This window comes from Oncorhynchus clarkii, chromosome 27 (assembly GCF_045791955.1).
Source record: "Oncorhynchus clarkii lewisi isolate Uvic-CL-2024 chromosome 27, UVic_Ocla_1.0, whole genome shotgun sequence".
NCBI classification, from domain to species: Eukaryota; Metazoa; Chordata; class Actinopteri; order Salmoniformes; family Salmonidae; genus Oncorhynchus; species Oncorhynchus clarkii.
Window position 1 is genome coordinate 30,810,796 of NC_092173.1, and position 22,357 is coordinate 30,833,152.

At 42.9% G+C, this 22,357-nt stretch overlaps 1 protein-coding gene across 1 annotated transcript; it reads left to right on the plus strand.

The window, feature by feature from the left end:
• The first annotated feature begins 1,856 nt into the window (after positions 1-1,856).
• Positions 1,857-17,387, plus strand: LOC139386330 (galactose-3-O-sulfotransferase 2). The gene is made up of 4 exons (XM_071131852.1): positions 1,857-2,036; positions 10,903-11,013; positions 13,116-13,920; positions 14,300-17,387. The coding sequence occupies exons 1-4, from the start codon at positions 1,963-1,965 to the stop codon at positions 15,326-15,328; spliced, it is 2,019 nt and encodes a 672-aa protein (XP_070987953.1). The 5' UTR covers positions 1,857-1,962; the 3' UTR covers positions 15,329-17,387.
• Positions 17,388-22,357: the final 4,970 nt, after the last annotated feature.

Below are 22,357 nucleotides of genomic sequence, written 5' to 3' on the forward strand. Positions count from 1 at the left end.
GGTGGCACAGACGCTGTTTCATCCTTTCCTACACTGAAATTACCCTTACCTAACGATTGCGTCTGAAGCTGGGCTTGCAGCACAGCTATCCTCGCCGTAAGGCGATCGTTCTCCTGTATATTATGAGTACAGCGACTGCAATTAGAAGGCATCATGTTACTGTTACTACTTAGCTTCTAAGAGGTCCTGTTGGAGGTCCTGACGAACCACGTCCAGATAAAGCGTCCGGAGTGAAAAAGTTGAATGAACAAAAGTTGAGTGAGGGAAAAAACAAAAATATAAACGGTAATTAAAAAGTAAAATCTGTAAAGTTGTCAGGTAGCAAAGTAAGGTTGGCAACAAAACGCACAGCAACACGTAAACAAGTCTGCAAGTTGTGACATAAAGTTGTGACATAAACATAAATGTGTTTATGTTAATTATTGGTCAAGTACTGACCCAATCAACATGCCTGTTAAATAAAAGTAGCTAGCTACCTAATTTACAAATCCAGATTAGTTTTCATTGTCTTTGTCCGAGTTGAAAGGGGAGGGGGTACCTATCAGCATTTTGTCTGTTGGTACATGTTAGTTAGTTAATTTCATTTATTTTATTGAACCTTTATTGAACTATTCAAGTCAGTTAAACAGCTCCCTAACATGTTTGAAGAATACACAGCCCCCACCATTCAATTAAATAATAACAAAATATTATGAAAAGTAATAGATGTGTCTTGTGTCTCTTCCAGTTCAGAAAATCTGTATCAACCTGTCTTTTAGTCAGGGCACTCCATGACAAACCATCCCTTCTGTCCTCTATCTGTAGAAAAGCAAGATAGAATTGATGCACACAGTACTGATTAAATGATCGATAGTTGTTGAGTGAATTCCAGGACAGACAAGAAGTGATAGTATTTTGACCTATGACCAGATCAAATGTGACCAACCTGAAGTGGGACTGGTGCCTGGCCACATACTGCCTCAGCGTTCTTCTCCTGATATGCTGGGGGGTTCCCACGACACTGCTGAACAACAAATCCACCAGGTTTTCTAAGAAGCCTGTGAAATAAATAAAATATCATCACTCAGTAAACATATTGCGAGAAAAAGAAATGCTCTGTAGTTTGGAGTGCACACAGGAATGTGTGCTGGTGTGGCTAAAATGCCAGGGCTGAATTTTGTCCCAGTACGCCCCTGTCTGTCACTGCTGCAAAATTCTCACACTCTTATTTTTGTCACAACCTGTGAAAATAGCTATTCTTGAAGATTTTACCTGCAGGTGTAGATAGCATTTTGGGACAATGGAGCACATTTCCGGACCTTTTGGTATTTGGTGCCACTTTAAATGCAGACTCTCAGCTGGAAAACTCATTATGGACGTTGCAGCTATTATATTACCGGATTTATTCCAAAAAGGACCTAAACAGCCAGGCGGTTTTATGGTTATAAGTCTGTTACAGTAAAGTGTCATTGGGCTATAATATTAACAACCATCACCTCATAAATGTAATATGCTCCTAGATATTTCACACAAAAGACAAACCTACTCACACTTCAAGGATATTTCGACATGGATGTGATTTTACCCAAACTGTTAATGCTACAAATCCCATTTGATGATGAGCAAGGTTGCATGTAACTGCTTTATCCTTGTGAAGAACGGTGTGACAACTACCTAGCTGGTGACAAAGAATCCCTGCCTTTGTTCTCGATTTCATCCGCTGTAACCCCCTGCCTCCTCCCCTCTCTCTCTCCTTTCTCCATCCCTTTCTGACTCCCTCTATTTGTTTTGTCTGCGCATCGAGCCAATGAGTCGACAGCGGGAGGAGTTATAAACTGAGAGCGGGGGGAACCCTACTCTAAAAGGGGACTAGGGAGTCTGTGGTTTGGGAACGGGGAGTCTTGGGAGAGTGACTTGGGTTGGTCGGAGTTGCATGCAGGACCGGGGTTCCTGAGCACCCCCCCCCTGGGACAGACACGCGAGATGCCACCCTCGCCAAGGAAATCTATCAAGGAGCGCGAGCTGTTCTCCCTGACCTCATCTCTACCATGTTGCTCGTAAGTTAATTAATTGTGACTTCTGGTCTTTTGTATTGTGTTACATTCCTTTAGCGATAGTTCATTGGAAAGCTGTTGGTCGGTGATGCTATTGCCCACAATAGTCCATAATATGCGAAAGAGCGGACTACAGATACATTACGTTATTCATATGCGCACGCAGAGAACGAAATCTAACAGTGGAGTGCCATACAATGAGATGTTTATTTAGATTTGATTTAGAGTCCTCGTTGCTACAGCCTAGGCCAACTTGCCCATACTTTGTGAAAATAAAAGCCAGACGCAAATGATTTACTTTAATTAAATAGCTATTGCTCCCATTCACACCGACCACACACTGTAGACTATGGAGAGAAAATAATAAAATGGCACTGTTGGCATTTACTCAAATCGGCAGTTATTGTAATAGATTTTGTGAATCTTTTGGTTCAGAATGATTTTTATTACCGTTCCAATAGAAGTAAGATGGCACGTTTCAAAGACGATGAGATTTAATTGCAACAACAAGCAATGTAGAATAGATCCACAAAACTCGTAAATTATTTAACTCTAACATTTAGATGCCGTAGGCGTAGATTGGCGTGTTTGGGGGGCCCTACTGAAATAATAAATAGCTCTTTCGGTTAAACTGAAGGGAATCCTCGTTTTCTTAAAACATACATTTAAAGCCTAAACTGAACTGAGAGCACTTTTTAAAACAGTTAAATCAAATCGAACATAAATGATGGTGAACAGGTCATGAACAGGTACAAATCTAAATGTCAGGCTAGATCTGATGTGTAATAAAGTGACCCAAAGTTCAATTTCTAATTGTCCAATAGTCAAACCCCTAATAGTGTTCAAGAACATGGATGAAGAACAGTCCTGAAATTCAGTTTAAAGGTCATTGGCTTGTCATTTGGAACTGATAAGAACAAGATGGAAAAGATGTAGGATGTCAGTGCCTAGTACAGCCTAATACAGCAGATATCAGCACCATAATAAACCGGTCTGCCCGACCTTACTCCACACAAGGACACAGAATCAAACACTATACGTTTTCCTTTTACTGTTACAGATAATAGTTATATTACTATGAACAGACTGCATAATCTTACTGTTTACACAAGTAGCTACTACTGTATAATCTAATACAAATATTTTACACCTACGAAAAGACCTAGAAGTCATTCTGTAGGGTTGTGTGTCATGATAAGGGATCAAAATCCAGGGAGATTACCACAACTCCCTGTTTAACTGGTCAAGTCCGGATCAGCCAGGTAGGAGTTGGGAAATGTTATTAAAGACATAAATGTGACCTGGGAAAGCATGCAAGCCTGCAATCCATCATATACAGTAGGACTGGGTTCAGGGCCTTTCCATCCCTTGTGACCAAAAGTCCAACCCCAGGTAGAAAGTTAGAGGAAAGGAGAATTATGGAAAATGCTCAGTGTATGTAGGCTATGTTTGTGTGAATCTATGTGTCTGTGCATGCATGATCCTGTCTGAGTGTGTGTGTAGCGCCCAAAGTAGTATATGAGAGAATCTGCTGTACTTTAAATGCCTGTGGGAATGTATGTATGTGTGTGTGTGTGTGTGTGTGTGTGTGTGTGTGTGTGCGCGGGCACGTGTGTGTACTGTGTATATGTGTCGGCTGGCATACAGGAGTGTAGCTGTGCAGCAGGCAGGGAATGGCAGGCCATTCTCCAGATGTCTCCATAGCCTGGGAAAACCTGAAGCGTTTTGTTAAAAAGCCCTTTTATTCATTCCTCATGTCCATGGCCTCCTGGTGTTTGTCTATCTCTCTGTCGGCTGCTGCTGCTCAATTTAATACCTTGGCAATATGACTGTTATTACTGCTCATATCACAATAGAAGTATTGCGTGTGTGAGTGTGAGTGTGAGTGTGAGTGCGTGTGCGTGTGCAAGTATAAATTCTACAAATTTGAGAAATTGGATATAGTGCTGATCACACTATAGTCTAATCCTTAGTTTGCATGCAGTGAGTTTGCATACATCTGCTTATCATGAATGAGGTTTCCTTCTCTAAGCTGTGTTTGGATTGGGTCTGTGCTGAATTGTAGCGCCATAGTTTGATTATTATCGACTGTGCTACCCTGTAGGGGTCCTCAGTGAGAAATGGATGTCGGTAGTCTTCAGTGACTTACATGTATGTGACTTATGTAGAAATGTCATCAAATTCAGCTATTGGTATCACAACTATTAAATCAACTATTCTCTCTCTTCCTCTCCCTCTCTCTTCATGTGGAAGGGATTTCGGGGGTGCCACGGTCCTCCAGTTAGACTCAAACTAACCCCAGTCCCTCTCAGTTTTCTGTTTGACCGGCAATTGTTTGCGGTGCAGGACTGAGGAAGGTTTTTGGGAAGTCTGTGTTTTTATTTAGTGCAGTGGAACTGGATGTGACCACAGGGCATGACAAAACCAGTTAGCTGTTCTTATTCCACTCATTGGTTAAGTAAATCTAAATGAGTTGGCTCTGGATCTTTCTTTAGAGGTAACCTTTGATTTGTTCTCCTCATATAAGCATTTAAGCCTTTAACTGCCACATCCAAATGAGCTGCTAGACTGTGTGTGTGTGTGTGTGTGTGTGTGTGTGTGTGTGTGTGTGTGTGTGTGTGTGTGTGTGTGTGTGTGTGTGTATCTGTGTATCTGTGTATCGGAGTGTGGTTTGTGTGCAGAGAATGTGTGTGTTAGGGGTTGTGAGTGGAGTCAGGCAGAGTATTTGTATCCAAGAAAGACAGAGAGCAAGAGAGAGAGACACAGACAGATAGAGTGAGAGAGAAAGAGAGAGAGAGACAGAGAATGAGAAAGAGAGTAAGAGAGAGATGGATGGAGATGTGGAGAGAGTGTGGTTGTCATTACTATTCTAAGTATCTGGTAAAATTGAAAATTCATTAGGCTATATCCAAACCTGATATCTTATTTCACCTGAAGGCAGGCAGGAGGCAGAGACAGAAATGTCTTCAGGGTACAAGGTCACCACAATGTTGTTTTCTTTGACTTATGTACAGCAACGTAACCGGTTGTAATTACCATGACTTTGGACAGACTTCAATTGCAAATACTCTCTCTCCTACTGTGGGATCCTTTCCTGTGTCCTATACCCTATGAAAGTCTTGCCTACTTCCTGGTTCAAGTCACATGCTGTTTTTTTAATGAGCTCCAAGCGTATATCTTCGAATTCATGAAAATGGGGTCACTTAAGATAAATGTAAAATTATATTTGTGGATTTAATTTACTTTTACCTATCCAGTGCCTTCAGAAAGTATTCATACCCCTTGACTTATTCCATATTTTGTTGTGTTACAGCCTGAATTCAAAACTGATTAAATTGTTTGTTTTTTCTCACCCATCTACACACAACACCCCATAATGACGAAGTAAAAACATGTTTGTAGAAATGTTTGCCATTTTATTGAAGATTATATACAAAAATACTGTCTCTCATTTACACAAGTATTCACACTCCCTAGTCAATACTTTGTAGAAGCATCTTTGGCAGCAATTACAGCTGTGAGTCTTTCTGGGTAGGTCTCTAAGAGCTTTCTACACCTGGATTGTGCAATGTTTGCCCATTATTCTTCTGAAAATTCTTCCAGCTCTGTCAAATTGGTTGTTGATCTTTTTGGTAAGCAACTCCAGTGTAGATTTGGCCATGTGATTTAGGTTATTGTCCTGCTGAAAGTTGAATTAATCTCCCAGTGTCTGGTGGAAAGCAGACTGAACCAGGTTTTGCTCTAGGATTTTGCCATTCCGTAAATTTTGTACCTGAAAAATGATTACAAGCATACCCATAACATGATGCAGCCACCACTATGCTTGAAAATATGGAGAGTGGTACTCAATAATGTGTAGCATTGGATTTGCCCCAAACATAACACTTTGTATTCAGGACAAAAAAAATATATTTCACTATTACTTTAGTGCCTTGTATTCTGTACAGGCTTCCTTCTTTTCACTCATTCATTTACATGAGTATTGTGGAGTAACTACAATGTTGATGATCCATCCTCAGTTCTCTCTTATCACAGCCATTCAAGTCTGTAACTGTTTCAACGTCACCATTGGCCTCATGGTGATATGTCTGAGCGGTTTCCTTTCTCTCCGGCAACTGGGTGTATTGATACACCATCCAAAGTTGTAATTAACAACTTCACCATGCTCAAAGGGATATCCAATGTCTGCTTTTTTATTTCGACCCATCTACCAATAGGTTCCCTTCTTTTCAAGGCATTGGAAAACTTCCCTGGTCTTGGGGGTTGAATCTGTGTTTGAAATGCACTGCTCGACTTAGGGACCTTAAAGCTAATATTATGTGTGGGCTCTCGAGTGGCACAGCGGTCTAAGGCACTGCATCTCAGTGCTAGAGGCACCAAGTCACACTGACTTGCCTAGTTAAATGAAAAAGTTAACAGAGATTAGATTCATAATTTTTGTTAGTCATTAAACACTGTTATTGCACACAGAGTGAGTCCATGCAATTTATGTGACTTAATTAAGCAACATCTTACCTCTGAACTTTAGGCTTGCCATAACGAAGTGGTTGGATACTCGAGACATTTGAGCTTTTTTAAAATTAATTTGTAAACATTTCTAAAAACATAATTCCTCTTTGACATTATGGGGTATTGTTTGTATGGGGCATTGTGTTTAATCCATTTTAAATTTAGGCTGTAACACAACAAACGCAAACCAGAACCCACACAAACCATGTTGCTAGCACACAACCACAGGGACATATTTAGTCAGTGCCACAATGCATAAGCAAGTTGCAACAGAGTTCAATGAAAAACCACTACAAACAGGGAGGATGGTATATAATGGTATATTAAGGGCACATGTTGTGTCATTTCCCTAGCAACTACATTGCCTGGTATTTTCATGTTTGTCTCCCTTGCCTTTACTCCATCTGTGACACGGGTCAATCAGAGTTTGCCCATTAGCTGCTTCCAGGGGGGCAACTGAACTAGAGGATCAAGGGTAATGTGTAGTGTTGTTTAGTCATGGTGGTGGCATGCCTGTTTGAGTCAATCAACTAGCTCCACAGTGACATCATCATCCCATGTCTTGATGATGACCCATCAGTGATGGATGTATAAGGAAATAAGCAAACAGGAAACCACTCACCCAGAGGCGGCGCTCCTAGTGGCCGGAGACTTTAATGCAGGGAAACTTAAATCTGTTCTACCCAATCTCTATCAACATGTTAAATGTGCAACCAGATGGATACAAATTCTAAATCACCTATACTCCATACACAGAGACGCGTACAAAGCTCTCCCTGGCCCTCCATTTGGTAAATCCGACCACAACTCTATCCACCCGATTCCTGCTTACAAGCAAAAACTAAAGCAGGAAGTACCAGTGACCTGGTCTATAAAATAATGGTCAGATGAAGCAGATGCTAAACTACAGGACTGTTTTGCTATCACAGACTGGAACATGTTCCAGGATTCTTCCGATCACATTGAGGAATACACCACATCAGTCACTGGCTTTATCAATAAGTGCATTGAGGACGTCGTCCCCACAGTGACTGTACGTACATACCCCAACCAGAAGCCATAGGCAACATTCGCACTGAGCTAAAGGGTAGAGCTGCCGCTTTTCAACCCGGAAGCTTACAAGAAATCCCGCTATGCCCTGCGACAAACCATCAAACAGGCAAGGCTTCAATACAGGGCTAAGATTGAATCATACAACACCGGCTCTGACGCTTGTCGGATGTGGCAGGGCTTGCAAACTATTACAGACTACAAAGGGAAGCACAGACGCGAGCTGCCCAGTGACACGAGGCTACCAGATTAGCTAAATCACTTCTATGCTCGCTTCGAGGCAAGCAACACTGAGGCATGCATGAGAGCATCAGCTGTTCCGGACGACTGTGTCATCACGCTCTCCGTAGCCGATGTGAGTAAGACCTTTACACAGGTCAACATACACAAGGCTGCGGGGCAAGACGGATTACCAGGACGTGTGCTCACGGCATGTGCTCACCAACTGGCAGGTGTCTTCACTGACATTTTCAACATGTCCCTGATTGGGTCTGTAATACCAACATGCTTCAAGCAGACCACCATAGTCCCTGTGCCCAAGAACACAAAGGCAACCTGCCTAAATGACTACAGACCTGTAGCACTCACGTCCGTAGCCATGAAGTGCTTTGAAAGGCTGGTCATTGCTCACATCAACACCATTATCCCAGAAACCCTAGACCCACTCCAATTTGTATACCGCCCAAACAGATCCACAGAGGATGCAATCTGTATTGCACTCTACACTGCCCTTTCCCACCTGGACACAAGGAACACCTATGTGAGAATGCTGTTCATTGACTACAGCTCAGCTTTCAACACCATAGTACCCTCAAAGCTCATCACCAAACTAAGGATCCTGGGACTAAACACCTCCCTCTGCAACTGGATCCTGGACTTCCTGACAGGCCGCCCCCAGGTGGTGAGGGTAGGTAGCAACACATCTGCCACGCTGATCCTCAACACTGGAGCTCCCCAGGGGTGCGTGCTCAGTCCCCTCCTGTACTCCTTTTTCACCCATGACTGCATGGCCAAGCACGACTCCAACACCATCATTAAGTTTGCTGACGACACAACAGTGGTAGGCCTGATCACGACAACGACAAAACAGCCTATAGGGAGGAGGTCAGAGACCTGGCCGGGTGGTGCCAGAATAACAACCTCTCCCTCAACGTAACCAAGACTAATGAGATGATTGTGGACTACAGGAAAAGGAGCACCGAGCACGTCCCTATTCTCATCGACGGGGCTGTAGTGGAGCAGGTTGAGAGCTTCAAATTCCTTGGTGTCCACATCAACAACAAACTAGATTGGTCCAAACACACCAAGACAGTCGTGAAAAGGGCACGACAAAGCCTATTCCCCCTCAGGAAACTACAAAGATTTGGCACGGGTCCTGAGATCCTCAAAAGGTTCAACAGCTGCAACATCGAGACATCCTGACCGGTTGCATCACTGCCTGGTACGGCAATTGCCCAAGTCTAGGACAAAAAGGCTGCTCAACAGTTTTTACCTCCAAGCCATAAGACTCCTGAACAGGTAACCAAAGGGTTACCCGGACTATTTGCATTGTGTGCCTCCCCCAAACCCCTCTTTTACGCTGCTGATACTCTCTGTTTATCATATATGCATAGTCACTTTAACTATACATTCATGTACATACTACCTAAATGGCCCGACCAACTAGTGCTCCCGCACATTGGCTAAACGGGCTATCTGCATTGTGTCCCGCCACCCACCACCCGCCAACCCCTCTTTACGCTACTGCTACTCTCTGTTCAACATATATGCATCAGTCACTTTAACGATACCTACATGTACATACTACCTAAATGGTCCGACCAACTAGTGCTAACTAGTGCACATTGGCTAACCGGGCTATCTGCATTGTGTCCCACCACTCACCAACCTCTCTTTTTACGCTTCTGCTACTCTCTGTTCATCATATATGCATAGTCACTTTAACGATACCTACATGTACATACTACCTCAATAAGCCTGACTAACAGGTGTCTGTATATAGCCTTGCTACTCTTTTTTCAAATGTATTTTTACTGTTGTTTCATTTCTTTACTTACCTACACACACACACATACACACACACACACACACAAAATCTATTTTTTTCCCTTTTTTCGCACCGTTGGTTAGAGCCTGTAAGTAAGCATTTCACTGTAAGGTCTACTACACCTGTTGTATTCACGTGACAAATAAACTTTGATTTGATTTGATCTGGCTCTGTGTGTGTCATGCTTTAACCCCCTGGTGGCCAGACTAATGTACTACACTGACAAACAGCTGGGGGCAGCTGAAGAACAGGATAGTGGTGCCATGCACTTATGGATTGTGCTCAGGGACACAGACACACACATACTCATATGTCCACACTCACATGCACAGGCAGACACACACACACACACCACACGCAGCATGCACGATCACACACACACAGACGCACCACATACACAACATGCACAAACATACACAGCATGTGAGCAGGTGGATGTGTGAGAGAGAGGAGTGGGAGTGGGAGATATAATGAAGGAGGAAAGTAGAAAGGGGAAGAGATGGAGGAAGGGGGAGGGAGCGAGGTAGAACTGTCTGGAAATCATTCAGGCAGAAGGCAGATGTTCCAGATGTCTCTGGATGTAGCTGTAACAAGCAGAAACACACACACAGAATGGGCAGAGTGGTCCAGAGGGTGTATTGAGGATTGTTGTTTTTCTACTTCTAATTTAGCCAACGCCAGTTCAATGGGCCGAATCAAACAGGCCAGCTAATTGCTCTGATTAGAACATGAAGCCTACAAACAGATGGGAAAGGTCAATGCACCACTACGCCACAGGCATTCCAATCCAACAGTCATAGTGACGTTTCCTCTACGGTTGGAAGAGTTTCTGTGAATCACTGTTCCACTCATTGAGATGCTGTTGGATTATCTTGTAAGTCATTGAGATTATCTCTTCCCTCTCGCACACACCATGTGTATACAAACACATGCGCAGCAGTCATCCTAATTATAGCCACCAAGCCTCAAGAAAAAACATCCAACAGTACAGAGATCATTTCTGGGGTCTAGCATAGATCAGTACTCATTTTAATACAAAGGTGTCAGTCATGGTTATGATTTGAAAATGAAGTTACAGTTTTGGAATGAGATTATATCTTCAGGTTGGTATAAAATAATTTAGTTAAAGACACAAGATATTCTTGAGATTCTTTAAATGAGTTTATAGTCATAGAATCAGTCCCGTTGTCTCTAGTATTTCTGTACCTGATGCTGCTGCAGACTCTAATGTGGTTCCTGTGGTTGGTCTCCCCCCCCCTGCAGGTGGCTGAAGGTAGTTCTGTGCAGCCACATGCGCAATCTATGGATGGTGCTCATGGCTCTCACTGTGCTCTGTGTGGCCATCCAGATCCTAGGAGTCGTCTGGCAATCCAGGTGAGTCTGGTGCTACTGTACATACACATGTAGGATCTTTATTTGATCAACCGGTTGCAGGAGAACTTTCCTGCAAAGCAGGACATGTAAAACTTTTAGTCTATTTTAGGTTATAAAAGGTTTTTAAAGATTTGTCATTTCCATTTAGACATTTTAGGCTTGATTTAAAATTATGAAAAATGTAACATCCACTACAAAAATGTCCATTAATTATAATCCACTGTTGTTACAGGATCATTTTCCTGCTGTAGCAAACTGGCTCAAATTAAGATCCTACATCTGTAGGTATTAGGTCAGATCTTCATACTACCTGGATTGGTATTACTGGCAGTGAAACCAGAGAGGAATGGGTGAAACGAGAGGATTTTTCTATGAGAGAATGTCGAATTGAGTGAGGCTTGTTTGATCGAATATACATTCGGAAAGTATTCAGACCTCTTTACTTTTTCAAAATGTTCTTACGTTACAGCCTTATTCTAAAATTTATTAAATTGTTATTTTTCCCCTCATCAATCTACACACAACACCCCATATTGACAAAGCAAACATTTTTAAAATATAAAAGGTTTTCAGGTTTCTCTAGAAATGTTAGATCAGGTTCAAGTCCGGGCTCTGGACATTCGGAGACTTGTCCTCGAAGCCTCTCCTCCATTGTCTTGGCTGTGTGCTTAGGGTCGTTGTCCTGTTGGAAGGTGGACCTTTGCCCTAGTCTGAGGTCCTGAGCGCTCTTTTCATCAAGGATCTCTCTGTACTTTGCTCCGTTCATTTTTCACTCGATCCTGATTAGTCTCCCAGTCCCTGCCGCTGAAAAGCATCCCCACAGCATGATGCTGCCACCACCATGCTTCACCGTAGGGATGGTGCCAGGTTTCCTCCAGACATGACGCTTGGCATTCAGGCCAAAGACTTCAATCTTGGTTTCATCAGACCAGAGAATCTTGTTTCTCATGGTCTGAGAGTCCTTTTGGTGGCTTTTGGCAAACTCCAAGCGGGCTGTCATATGCCTTTTACTGAGAAGTGGCTTTCGTCTGTCCACTACCATAAAGACCTGATTGGTGGAGTGCTGCAGAGATGGTTGTCCTTCTGGAAGATTCTCCCATATCCACAGAGGAACTCTGGAGCTCTGTCAGAGAGACCATTGGGTTCTTGGTCACCTCCCTGACCAAGGCCCTTCTCCCCCGATTGCTCAGTTTGGCCAGACGGCCATCTCTAGGAAGAGTCTTGGTGGTTCCAAACTTCATTCATTTAAGAATGATTGAGGCCACTGTGTCTTGGGGACCTTCAATGATGCAGAAATGTTTTAGTAACCTTCCCCAGATATGTGCACAATCCTGTCTCTATGGACAATTCCTTTGACCTCATGGCTTGGTTTTTGCTCTGACGTGCACTGTCAAATGTGGAACCTTATGTAGACAGGTGTGTGCATTTCAAAATCATGTCCAATCAATTGAATTTACCACAGGTGGAAGTTGTAGAAACATCTAAAGTTGTAGAAACATCTATGGGATTGTAAATGGAAACAGGGTGGCCCTGATGTCAATTTAAAATCTTATAGCAAAGGGTCTGAATACTTATGTAAATAAGGTTTCTGTTTTTATTTTTTTATATACATTTGCAAACATTTCAAAAAAACTGTTTTCACTTTGTCATTATGGGGTATTGTAGTTTAACATGTAAAACATGTCATTTAATCCAGTTTAGAATAAGGCTGTAACGTAACAAAAATTTGGGAAAAGTAAGGGGGTCTGAATACTTTCTGAATGCACAGTAAGTTTCGCAACCTTTAGTCTGTTACAAATGTACTGATATATGTGGATGCACTTGGAATTCTGACAACTTTGAGAAAAACGACTGTTGTTCACACGCGTATCTGCCCTTTCATTGGCTAGAATAGTCCCACCTGATCGCGCCTGCCTTCAATCATTGAGGACATGTATTTTGATTGTTAGAGTGGTCACTCTCCTAACTTGTCAATATAATAGATCATGTTTGGTGAAACTAACAAGCTTTTACATTCCACTTCACTGTTCTGGATAATTGTTTTGTTTTGAAACAGGCTGACAGTGATTGGCTAACTGTAGTCTAACATTGTTTGGTTTCAGGAATGATAAGATGTTAAGCGAGAAGCTCCTGAATGTGCAGTTCACCATCAAGATCCAGAGAACGCTCCCGACGGAGCAGAGGGACTGGGTACACTTGCGCTCTTCGCACGCCCCTGTTGTAGAAGAGGAAATGAGGTCACAGGAGGAAGGAGCTCTTAAACAACAAGCCAAAGGGAAGCAGAAGGTAGCAGAACATCAACATGGCAGAGATGAGTCAGGGGTGGAGAGGCGTGTCCAGGAGCATCACCAACATCTAAAGCTCTCATACACTGTCAATAAGGTCAAAGACTCTAGGAAAGAGGCCAGGGGTAAAGTTTCAGCAGTAAAGGCAGCCCTGCCCAAAGTCACACTGGGTGATGATGAGTTGCATTTGGGGGTTCCTGGGTCTGTAGTTCTCCAACTGGGCCACCCATCTATCAAAGTGGTATCCACCTTACCATACAAACCTCCCAAACTCCTCTCAACCAATCAGCTGAAGAGTAGAAACAGCCCTGCCCCTTTAGGCACCAACTCTGTAGTTGCCGGGGTGATAAACGAGGTGAAATCTGAGGTAGCCAGCGCCCCCTGTTGGCCGAAGAACCACATCGTCTTTCTCAAGACGCACAAAACGGCCAGCAGCACCATCCTGAACATCTTATATCGCTATGGCGACAGCCGCAATCTGACCTTCGCCCTTCCACTGAACAAGCACAGCCAGCTGTTCTATCCCTTCTTCTTCGCCTCACACTTTGTGGAGGGAGTGAGGAGCCGCAGTGTCAAAGAGTTTAACATCATGTGCAACCACATGAGGTTCAGACCACCAGAGGTGAGTTCTATCATCATAGCACGGGAGGGTTGGTGGCACTTTAATTGGGGAGGACGGGCTTGTGGTAATGTCTGGAGCAGAATCAATTAAATGCTATCAGATACATCAAACACATTGTTTCCATCAAACTCATGGTTTCCATGTGTTTGATGCCATTCCATTTGCTCTGTTCCGGCCATTATTATGAGCCGTCCTCCCCTAAGCAGCCTCCACTGCATCATAGGTAATATTGAGGTTCAGACTAACACAATATAATTATAATATAAGAAATATAATTTTACTAGATTTTTTAGCCAATAATTGTTAAATTATTATACACCACCAAGGCATCCCACTAACACATTTTGTTCTTGTTTTGGTCTTTTCTGTTGTGTCTCAGGTGAGGAAAGTGATGCCCCAGGACACGTTCTACTTCTCCATCCTGAAAAACCCCGTTGCCATGATGGAGTCCATTTTCATCTACTACAAGAGCATCCCCGCCTTCCACAAGGCCCGCAGCCTGGACGACTTCCTTGACAATGGTTGGCGTGGTTACAACACCTCCCTGCCCAACAACCATTATGCCCGTAACATCCTGACCTTTGACTTTGGCTTCGACAACAACGTCGCAACAGATACACCCGGAGACCTGGAGACGCGGGGCGCCAAAGCCATTGGCGCCATTGAGCAGGACTTCCACCTCATCCTCATCTCAGAGTACTTTGACGAGTCCATGATCCTGCTCAAGCGCGCCCTCTGCTGGTCTCTGGACGATGTCGTCTCCTTTAAGTTGAACAGCCGAAGCGAGCGCACACGGCACATGCTCTCCCCGCACACCGCCGACAAGATCAGAGCCTGGAATGCCCTTGACTGGCAGCTCTACCTGCACTTTAACATCACCTTCTGGCGACGCGTGGACGCTACTGTGGGGCGTGAGGAGATGAGACGGGAGGTGACTCGGCTGCAGGAGCGACGTGCCGAACTAGCCAAAACCTGCCTGAAGGATGGTGGTGCAGTGGACCCGTCGCAGGTGAAGGACGCCGGACTGAAGCCCTTTCAGTACGGGGCGGCCATCATCCAGGGCTACAACCTGAACCCTGGGCTGGTTGGGCCTACCAAAACACACTGTCAGAACCTGGTCACTCCAGAGCTGCAGTACACAGACACTCTCTACACCAAGCAGTTCCCTGAGCTTGCCGCCAGGCAGAGACAGGCTGCCAAACTGGTCGCCTCACAGCGTCAGCCTAGTTCAGTTAAGGTCAACCCGAACAAAGCAGCCATGACAGGGCCGGTGAGGGTGAGAGAGGCCAGACACAGTAGGACAGCCAGGAGTGGACATAGAAACCCTCATGCTCAGAAACAAAATGACCTCCCCTCAAGTGCCCTGTCTAAAATCACTGCAGCTAGAAGTGACAGAAACATGCCTTAAGGGGGGGCTCTTTCAACACAGACTGGGGACTAGTGGGAAGATCCACAGGAGCTCATTGCTGCTGCGTACTGGGGACTTTTTAAGCTGAACAGCCAATGGCTATGTTTTGTCTATACAGTGAGGACCTTTCGCTGCACATTATGTTCACTCTGGCTGGCTGCAGTGCACAGGGTCAGTTGGCTGACTTTGGCGGCACTAGGATAAGCTCTAGTGTTTCTGCCAAACGATGCTGGACCTGTGTGGGTGGAGGGGATGGAATTGGGGGACGAGAGAAGGAAGAGTAGGAAAGAGAAGGAGAGTGCACCTGGGGTGACTGTCCTGCCTTGACTGGTTGGACTGGAAGTAGCCTTTTGTGGCACACATCCCTTAAACCCTCTCATCTAATATTTCCCCTTGATCTTGTTACACCCTGAGGTTTACAATTTGAACCCTTGGGGTGTACAGTCGTGGTCAAAAGTTTTGAGAATGACACAAATATACATTTTCACAAAGTCTGCTGCCTCAGTTTGTATGATGGCAATTTGCATATACTCCAGAATATTATGAAGAGTGATCAGATGAATTGCAATTAATTGCAAAGTCTCTCTTTGCCATGCACATTAATTGAATTCCCCCCAAAACATGTCCACTGCATTTCAGCCCTGCCACTGCATTTCAGCCCTGCCACAGTAATTATCTCGTTAACACAGGTGTGAGTGTTGACGAGGACAAGGCTGGAGATCACTCTATCATGCTGATTGAGTTCGAATAACAGACTGGAAGCTTCAAAAGGAGGGTGGGGCTTGGAATCATTGTTCTTCCTCTGTCAATCATGGTTACCTGCAAGGAAACACGTGCCATCATCATTGCTTTGCACACAAAGGGCTTCACAGGCAAGGATATTGCTGCCAGTACGATTGCACCTAAATCAACCATTTATCGGATTATCAAGAACTTCAAGGAGAGCGGTTCAATTGTTGTGAAGAAGGCTTCAGGGTGCCCAAGAAAGTCCCGCAAGCGCCAGGACCATCTCCTAAAGTTGATTCAGCTGCGGGATCAGTGCACCACCAGTACAGAGCTTGCTCAGGAATGGCAGCAGGCAGGTGTGAGTGCATCTGCACGCACAGTGAGGCGAAGACTTTTGGAAGATGGCCTGGTGTCGAGAAGGGCAGCAAATGAGCCACTTCTCTCCAGGAAAAACATAATAGACAGACTGATATTCTGCTAAATGTACAGGGATTGGACTGCTGAGGACTGGGGTAATGTCGTTGTCTCTGATGAATCCCCTTTCCGATTGTTTGGGGCATCCGGAAAAAAGCTTGTCCGGAGAAGACAAGGTGAGCGCTACCATCAGTCCTGTGTCATGCCAACAGTAAAGCATCCTGAGACCATTCATTTGTGGGGTTGCTTCTCAGACAAGGGAGTGGGCTCACTCACAATTTTGCCTAAGAACACAGCCATGAATAAAGAATAGTACCAACACATCCTTCGAGAGCAACTTTTCCCAACCATCCAGGAACAGTTTGGTGACGAACAATGCCTTTTCCAGCATGATGGAGCACCTTGCCATAAGTCAAAAGTGATAACTAAGTGGCTCGGGGAACAAAACATCGATATTTTGGGTCCATGGCCAGGAAACTCCCCAAACCTTAATCCCATTGAGAACTTGTGGTCAATCCTCAAGACGAGGGTGGACAAACAAAAATCCACAAATTCTGACAAACTCCAAGCATTGATTATGCAAGAATGGGCTGCCATCAGTCAGGATGTGGCCCAGTTAATTGACAGCATGCCAGGGTGGATTGCAGAGGCCTTGAAAAAGAAGTGTCAACACTGCAAATATTGACTCTTTGCATCAACTTCATGTAATTGTCAGTAATAGCCTTTGACACTTATGAAATGCTTGTAATTATACTTCAGTATTCCATAGTAACATCTGACAAAAATATCTAGACACTGAAGCAGCAAAGTTTGTGGAAATTAATATTTGTGCCATTCTCAAAACGTTTGGCTACGACTGTACTATGGTTTGAATGGGACATACTTGATACCATTGATTAAATTGGTTGGGGTTGGGTAAGACCTGCAGTACAGTCTGTCTGCTAACACCAAAAGACAAGCAAATACCTCCACTTTACCATGTGGTCTCTCATTTAGACAGGAAATATCTCAGGTCTCATTTCTCAGAGTTGATCTAATCTTTACTCAGAGATAAGGTGGCTCAATTTGGAGATTAATAAAATACATGATTGTCTGGTAAATATGTAGACATCAGAGGAGGCTGGTGGGAGGAGCTATAGGAGGAGAACGAGCTCATTGTAATGGCTTCAATGGAATCAATGGAATGGTTCCAAACACATCAAACCCATGAAAACAAGGTGTTTGACTCCGTTGCATTGATTCAATTCCAGCCATTAGAATGAGCCCATTCTCATATAGCTCCTCCCACCAACCTCCTCTGGTAGAGGTTTAAGGGAAATTGGTTTTCGTCAAGATGTAGTCAAGATGTATAGAAATACAATTCCAGAATGTTTAACTTAAGAGCACATCTCAGCTCTTCTGATACCACCTAAAGAGAGCAAGGGCTTGTAACATTCTGTAATCATAGATTTGTACATAAACTCAAATGCAGACAGCAGAAAGTTCCTAGAATTTTATCATCCTTTTAGGTTAGTAACTGAGAGAGATTGAGTTACTGAAGTTATTCAGTAACTGAAAGACATTCAGTAGGCCACTATGGGAAAAAATTCAGTTACCAAGACATAACAATGGAGCTCTCGATTCTCACCGAGATGGGAATCACATTAAAATATTGTATTTCTTAGAAGACCAAAAGATTAGTCTCTTTAAATTAAAGTGTGCTTTTACAGTTTTTTACAATCACTTTGGCACTAATTTCGGAACCTTGATGTCATTTTTCAAAACTCTAGACACAAAACTACAGTACACATAAAGCTAACATAATTTGTTCATTGAACTAAAATCACCTGTTCAAAATGACACAACTTAACATCAAAGTATTACCATTTCAAAATGCAATTCACACATTACATCTGAAATGACTGTCTATTCATTTCATTACAATGATCTAACTATCAATTGATACAACTGCTCAAAATGATAAGTAACTGTTGCATTACTCTTAAAGCGTAGTTTTATGGAAACTGACTAACAATATTCCATGTTTAGATCATGAAAGTTTCAGGATAACGAGATCCATTGACACCAATTACCGTGGAACATGAACCAACTGGACTACATTATCTATGGATGTAATATTTAATCATCATTCTTTGTCAGACCACGTTTCTATGGTCCCATGTACCACTTTTCCAGACCATGTTTTCAGATTTGACATTACTGTACACTCACCGGCCACTTATCTAGTACTGGGTAGGACCCCTTTTGCCTCCACAACTGCCTGAATTATTCACGGTGTTGTACGATAAGAGAAGCCCTTCTGCACCACTGTTTTAAACAGCTGTTATTTGAGCATTTGTGGCCTTTCTGTTAGCTTGAATGAGTCTGGACATTCTCCTCTGACCTCTCTCCTTAACAAGGTGTTTTGCCCGCAGAACTGCTGCTCACTGAATGTGTTTTGTTTATCGCACCATTCTCTGTAAACTCTAGAGACTGTGGTGCGTAAAAATCCCAGGAAGGCAGCTGTTTCTGAGATCCTGGAATCACCATGTGTGGCATCAACAATCATACCACGGTCAGTTGCTTAGATTACGCATCTTGCCCGTTCTAATGTTTGGTCAAACAACATATAAAGCTCTCTACTCAATATACTCTATACAGTGCCTTGCAAAAGTATTCGGCCCCCCTTGAACTTTGCGACCTTTTGCCACATTTCAGGCTTCAAACATAAAGATATAAAACTGTATTTGTTTGTGAAGAATCAACAACAAGTGGGACACAATCATGAAGTGGAACGACATTTATTGGATATTTCAAACTTTTTTAACAAATCAAAAACTGAAAAATTGGGCGTGCAAAATTATTCAGCCCCCTTAAGTTAATACTTTGTAGCGCCACCTTTTGCTGCGATTACAGCTGTAAGTCGCTTGGGGTATGTCTCTATCAGTTTTTCACATCGAGAGACTGACATTTTTTCCCATTCCTCCTTGCAAAACAGCTCGAGCTCAGTGAGGTTGGATGGAGAGCATTTGTGAACAGCAGTTTTCAGTTCTTTCCACAGATTCTCGATTGGATTCAGGTCTGGACTTTGACTTGGCCATTCTAATACCTGGATATGTTTATTTTTGAACCATTCCATTGTAGATTTTGCTTTATGTTTTGGATCATTGTCTTGTTGGAAGACAAATCTCCGTCCCAGTCTCAGGTCTTTTGCAGACTCCATCAGGTTTTCTTCCAGAATGGTCCTGTATTTGGCTCCATCCATCTTCCCATCAATTTTAACCATCTTCCCTGTCCCTGCTGAAGAAAAGCAGGCCCAAACCATGATGCTGCCACCACCATGTTTGACAGTGGGGATGGTGTGTTCAGCTGTGTTGCTTTTACCCCAAACATAACGTTTTGCATTGTTGCCAAAAAGTTCAATTTTGGTTTCATCTGACCAGAGCACCTTCTTCCACATGTTTGGTGTGTCTCCCAGGTGGCTTGTGGCAAACTTTAAACAACACTTTTTATGGATATCTTTAAGAAATGGCTTTCTTCTTGCCACTCTTCCATAAAGGCCAGATTTGTGCAATATACGACTGATTGTTGTCCTATGGACAGAGTCTCCCACCTCAGCTGTAGATCTCTGCAGTTCGTCCAGAGTGATCATGGGCCTCTTGGCTGCATCTCTGATCAGTCTTCTCCTTGTATGAGCTGAAAGTTTAGAGGGACGGCCAGGTCTTGGTAGATTTGCAGTGGTCTGATACTCCTTCCATTTCAATATTATCACTTGCACAGTGCTCCTTGGGATGTTTAAAGCTTGGGAAATCTTTTTGTATCCAAATCCAGCTTTAAACTTCTTCACAACAGTATCTCGGACCTGCCTGGTGTGATCCTTGTTCTTCATGATGCTCTCTGCGCTTTTGACGGACCTCTGAGACTATCACAGTGCAGGTGCATTTATACGGAGACTTGATTACACACAGGTGGATTGTATTTATCATCATTAGTCATTTAGGCCAACATTGGATCATTTAGAGATCCTCATTGAACTTCTGGAGAGAGTTTGCTGCACTGAAAGTAAAGGGGCTGAATAATTTTGCACGCCCAATTTTTCAGTTTTTGATTTGTTAAAAAAGTTTGAAATATCCAATAAATGTCGTTCCACTTCATGATTGTGTCCCACTTGTTGTTGATTCTTCACAAAAAATACAGTTTTATATCTTTATGTTTGAAGCCTGAAATGTGGCAAAAGGTCGCAAAGTTCAAGGGGGCCGAATACTTTCGCAAGGCACTGTATATTGAGTTGCAGGCAGCCACATGATTCACTGTTCGAATTTAACCTTCCTTGATGAGCTAAATCAGGTCTGTAGAGCTGAAGGTATGACCTATGTCATTGTGTGGGATAATGTCAGGTTCCACCATGCTCAAATGGTGCAAGCATGGTTTCAGGCCCATCCACAATTTACCACCCTGTACTTACCCCCATACTCTCCTTTCCTTAACCCGATTGAGGAATTTTTCTCCACATGGATGTGGAAGGTATATGATATAGGTGCCCTCATGAACAAGCCACCCTTCTCCAGGCTATGGATGACGCATGCAATGACATCACGGCAGACCAGTGTCAGGCCTGGATTCGCCATGCCCGAAGATTCTTCCCAAGATGTTTGGCTAATGAAAACATCCATTGTGATGTGGATGAGAACCTGTGGCCAAATCCACAAGACAAGGTTGATGGAAATATAGAAGTACAGTAATCAATCTTTTGTTTTACAGTAAGCCAGGTGGGGAACACTGCAGTCATGTTTTACAGTAAGCCAGGTGAGGAACACTGCAGTGTTCCTCAACAGGCTTACTGTAAAACATCACTGCAGTGTTCCTCACCTGGCTTACTGTAAAACATCACTGCAGTGTTCCCTGTTTTACAGTAAGCCTGTTGAGGAAAACTGCAGTTGACGTTTAACTGTTTTTTCTTTTTTGTAGCTAATTATTTTTGCTTTGATTCAAAGAAACCTATGTTGGGATTTTATTGTATTTCATCAATACATTTCATATTTTGTTCAGTGTCTGTAGTATTCACTCTACTAGTCCTTTTACAGTGATGTATTTACGTGTAGTATCATAATGAAACATGTATCACATGTTTTGTACTACAATATTTAATGATTGTACGAAAAACTACACAGTAAAACTATCTTGTGTGTGGGTGATCTAAATGAATGTTCCTATGGTATTTCATGATAAGTGAGTTATTTGAACCAATGATTCTGCAAGTGCAAGGTTTCTATAAAGATATGAATGCACAATGCCATGTTTTGAACATTGGACAGCATGTGCTACAAGTGATGACCGTTATGAGTTTTGTTTCTAGGGTTTTGAAAAATGACCACAAGGTTCTGAAGTTAGTGCCAGAAGATTGTTAAAAACTGTAAATCATACTGCACTTTAGAGTAAATATATATGGGTTGTAAAGAATTGATGGTAAAATGGAAATGTAGATTTTGTATTTAGAGATGATTTTGTGATGTGATTCCTTACATCACAATGCTTTAAAATGATCTGGTATGTACAGTACCTTTGGAAAGTATTCAGACCAAATGTAGTTTTTCCAAATGTTGTTACGTTACAGCCTTATTCTAAAAGTGATTATATAAAAAGCGAAAAAAGGATTTAAAAATTTTTACAAAATGTATTACAAATAGAAAACAGAAATACCTTATTTACATAAGCATTCAGACCCTTTGCTATGAGACTCAAAATTGAGTTCAGGTGCATTCTGTTAACGATCATCCCAAATGCTTTCCGTTTGAGTTATGTTAGGTTTTATTTTCATTAGATGCTTCTACAACTTGATTGGAGTCCACCTGTGGTAAATTCAATTGATCGGACATGATTTGGAAAGGCACACACCTGTTTATATAAGGT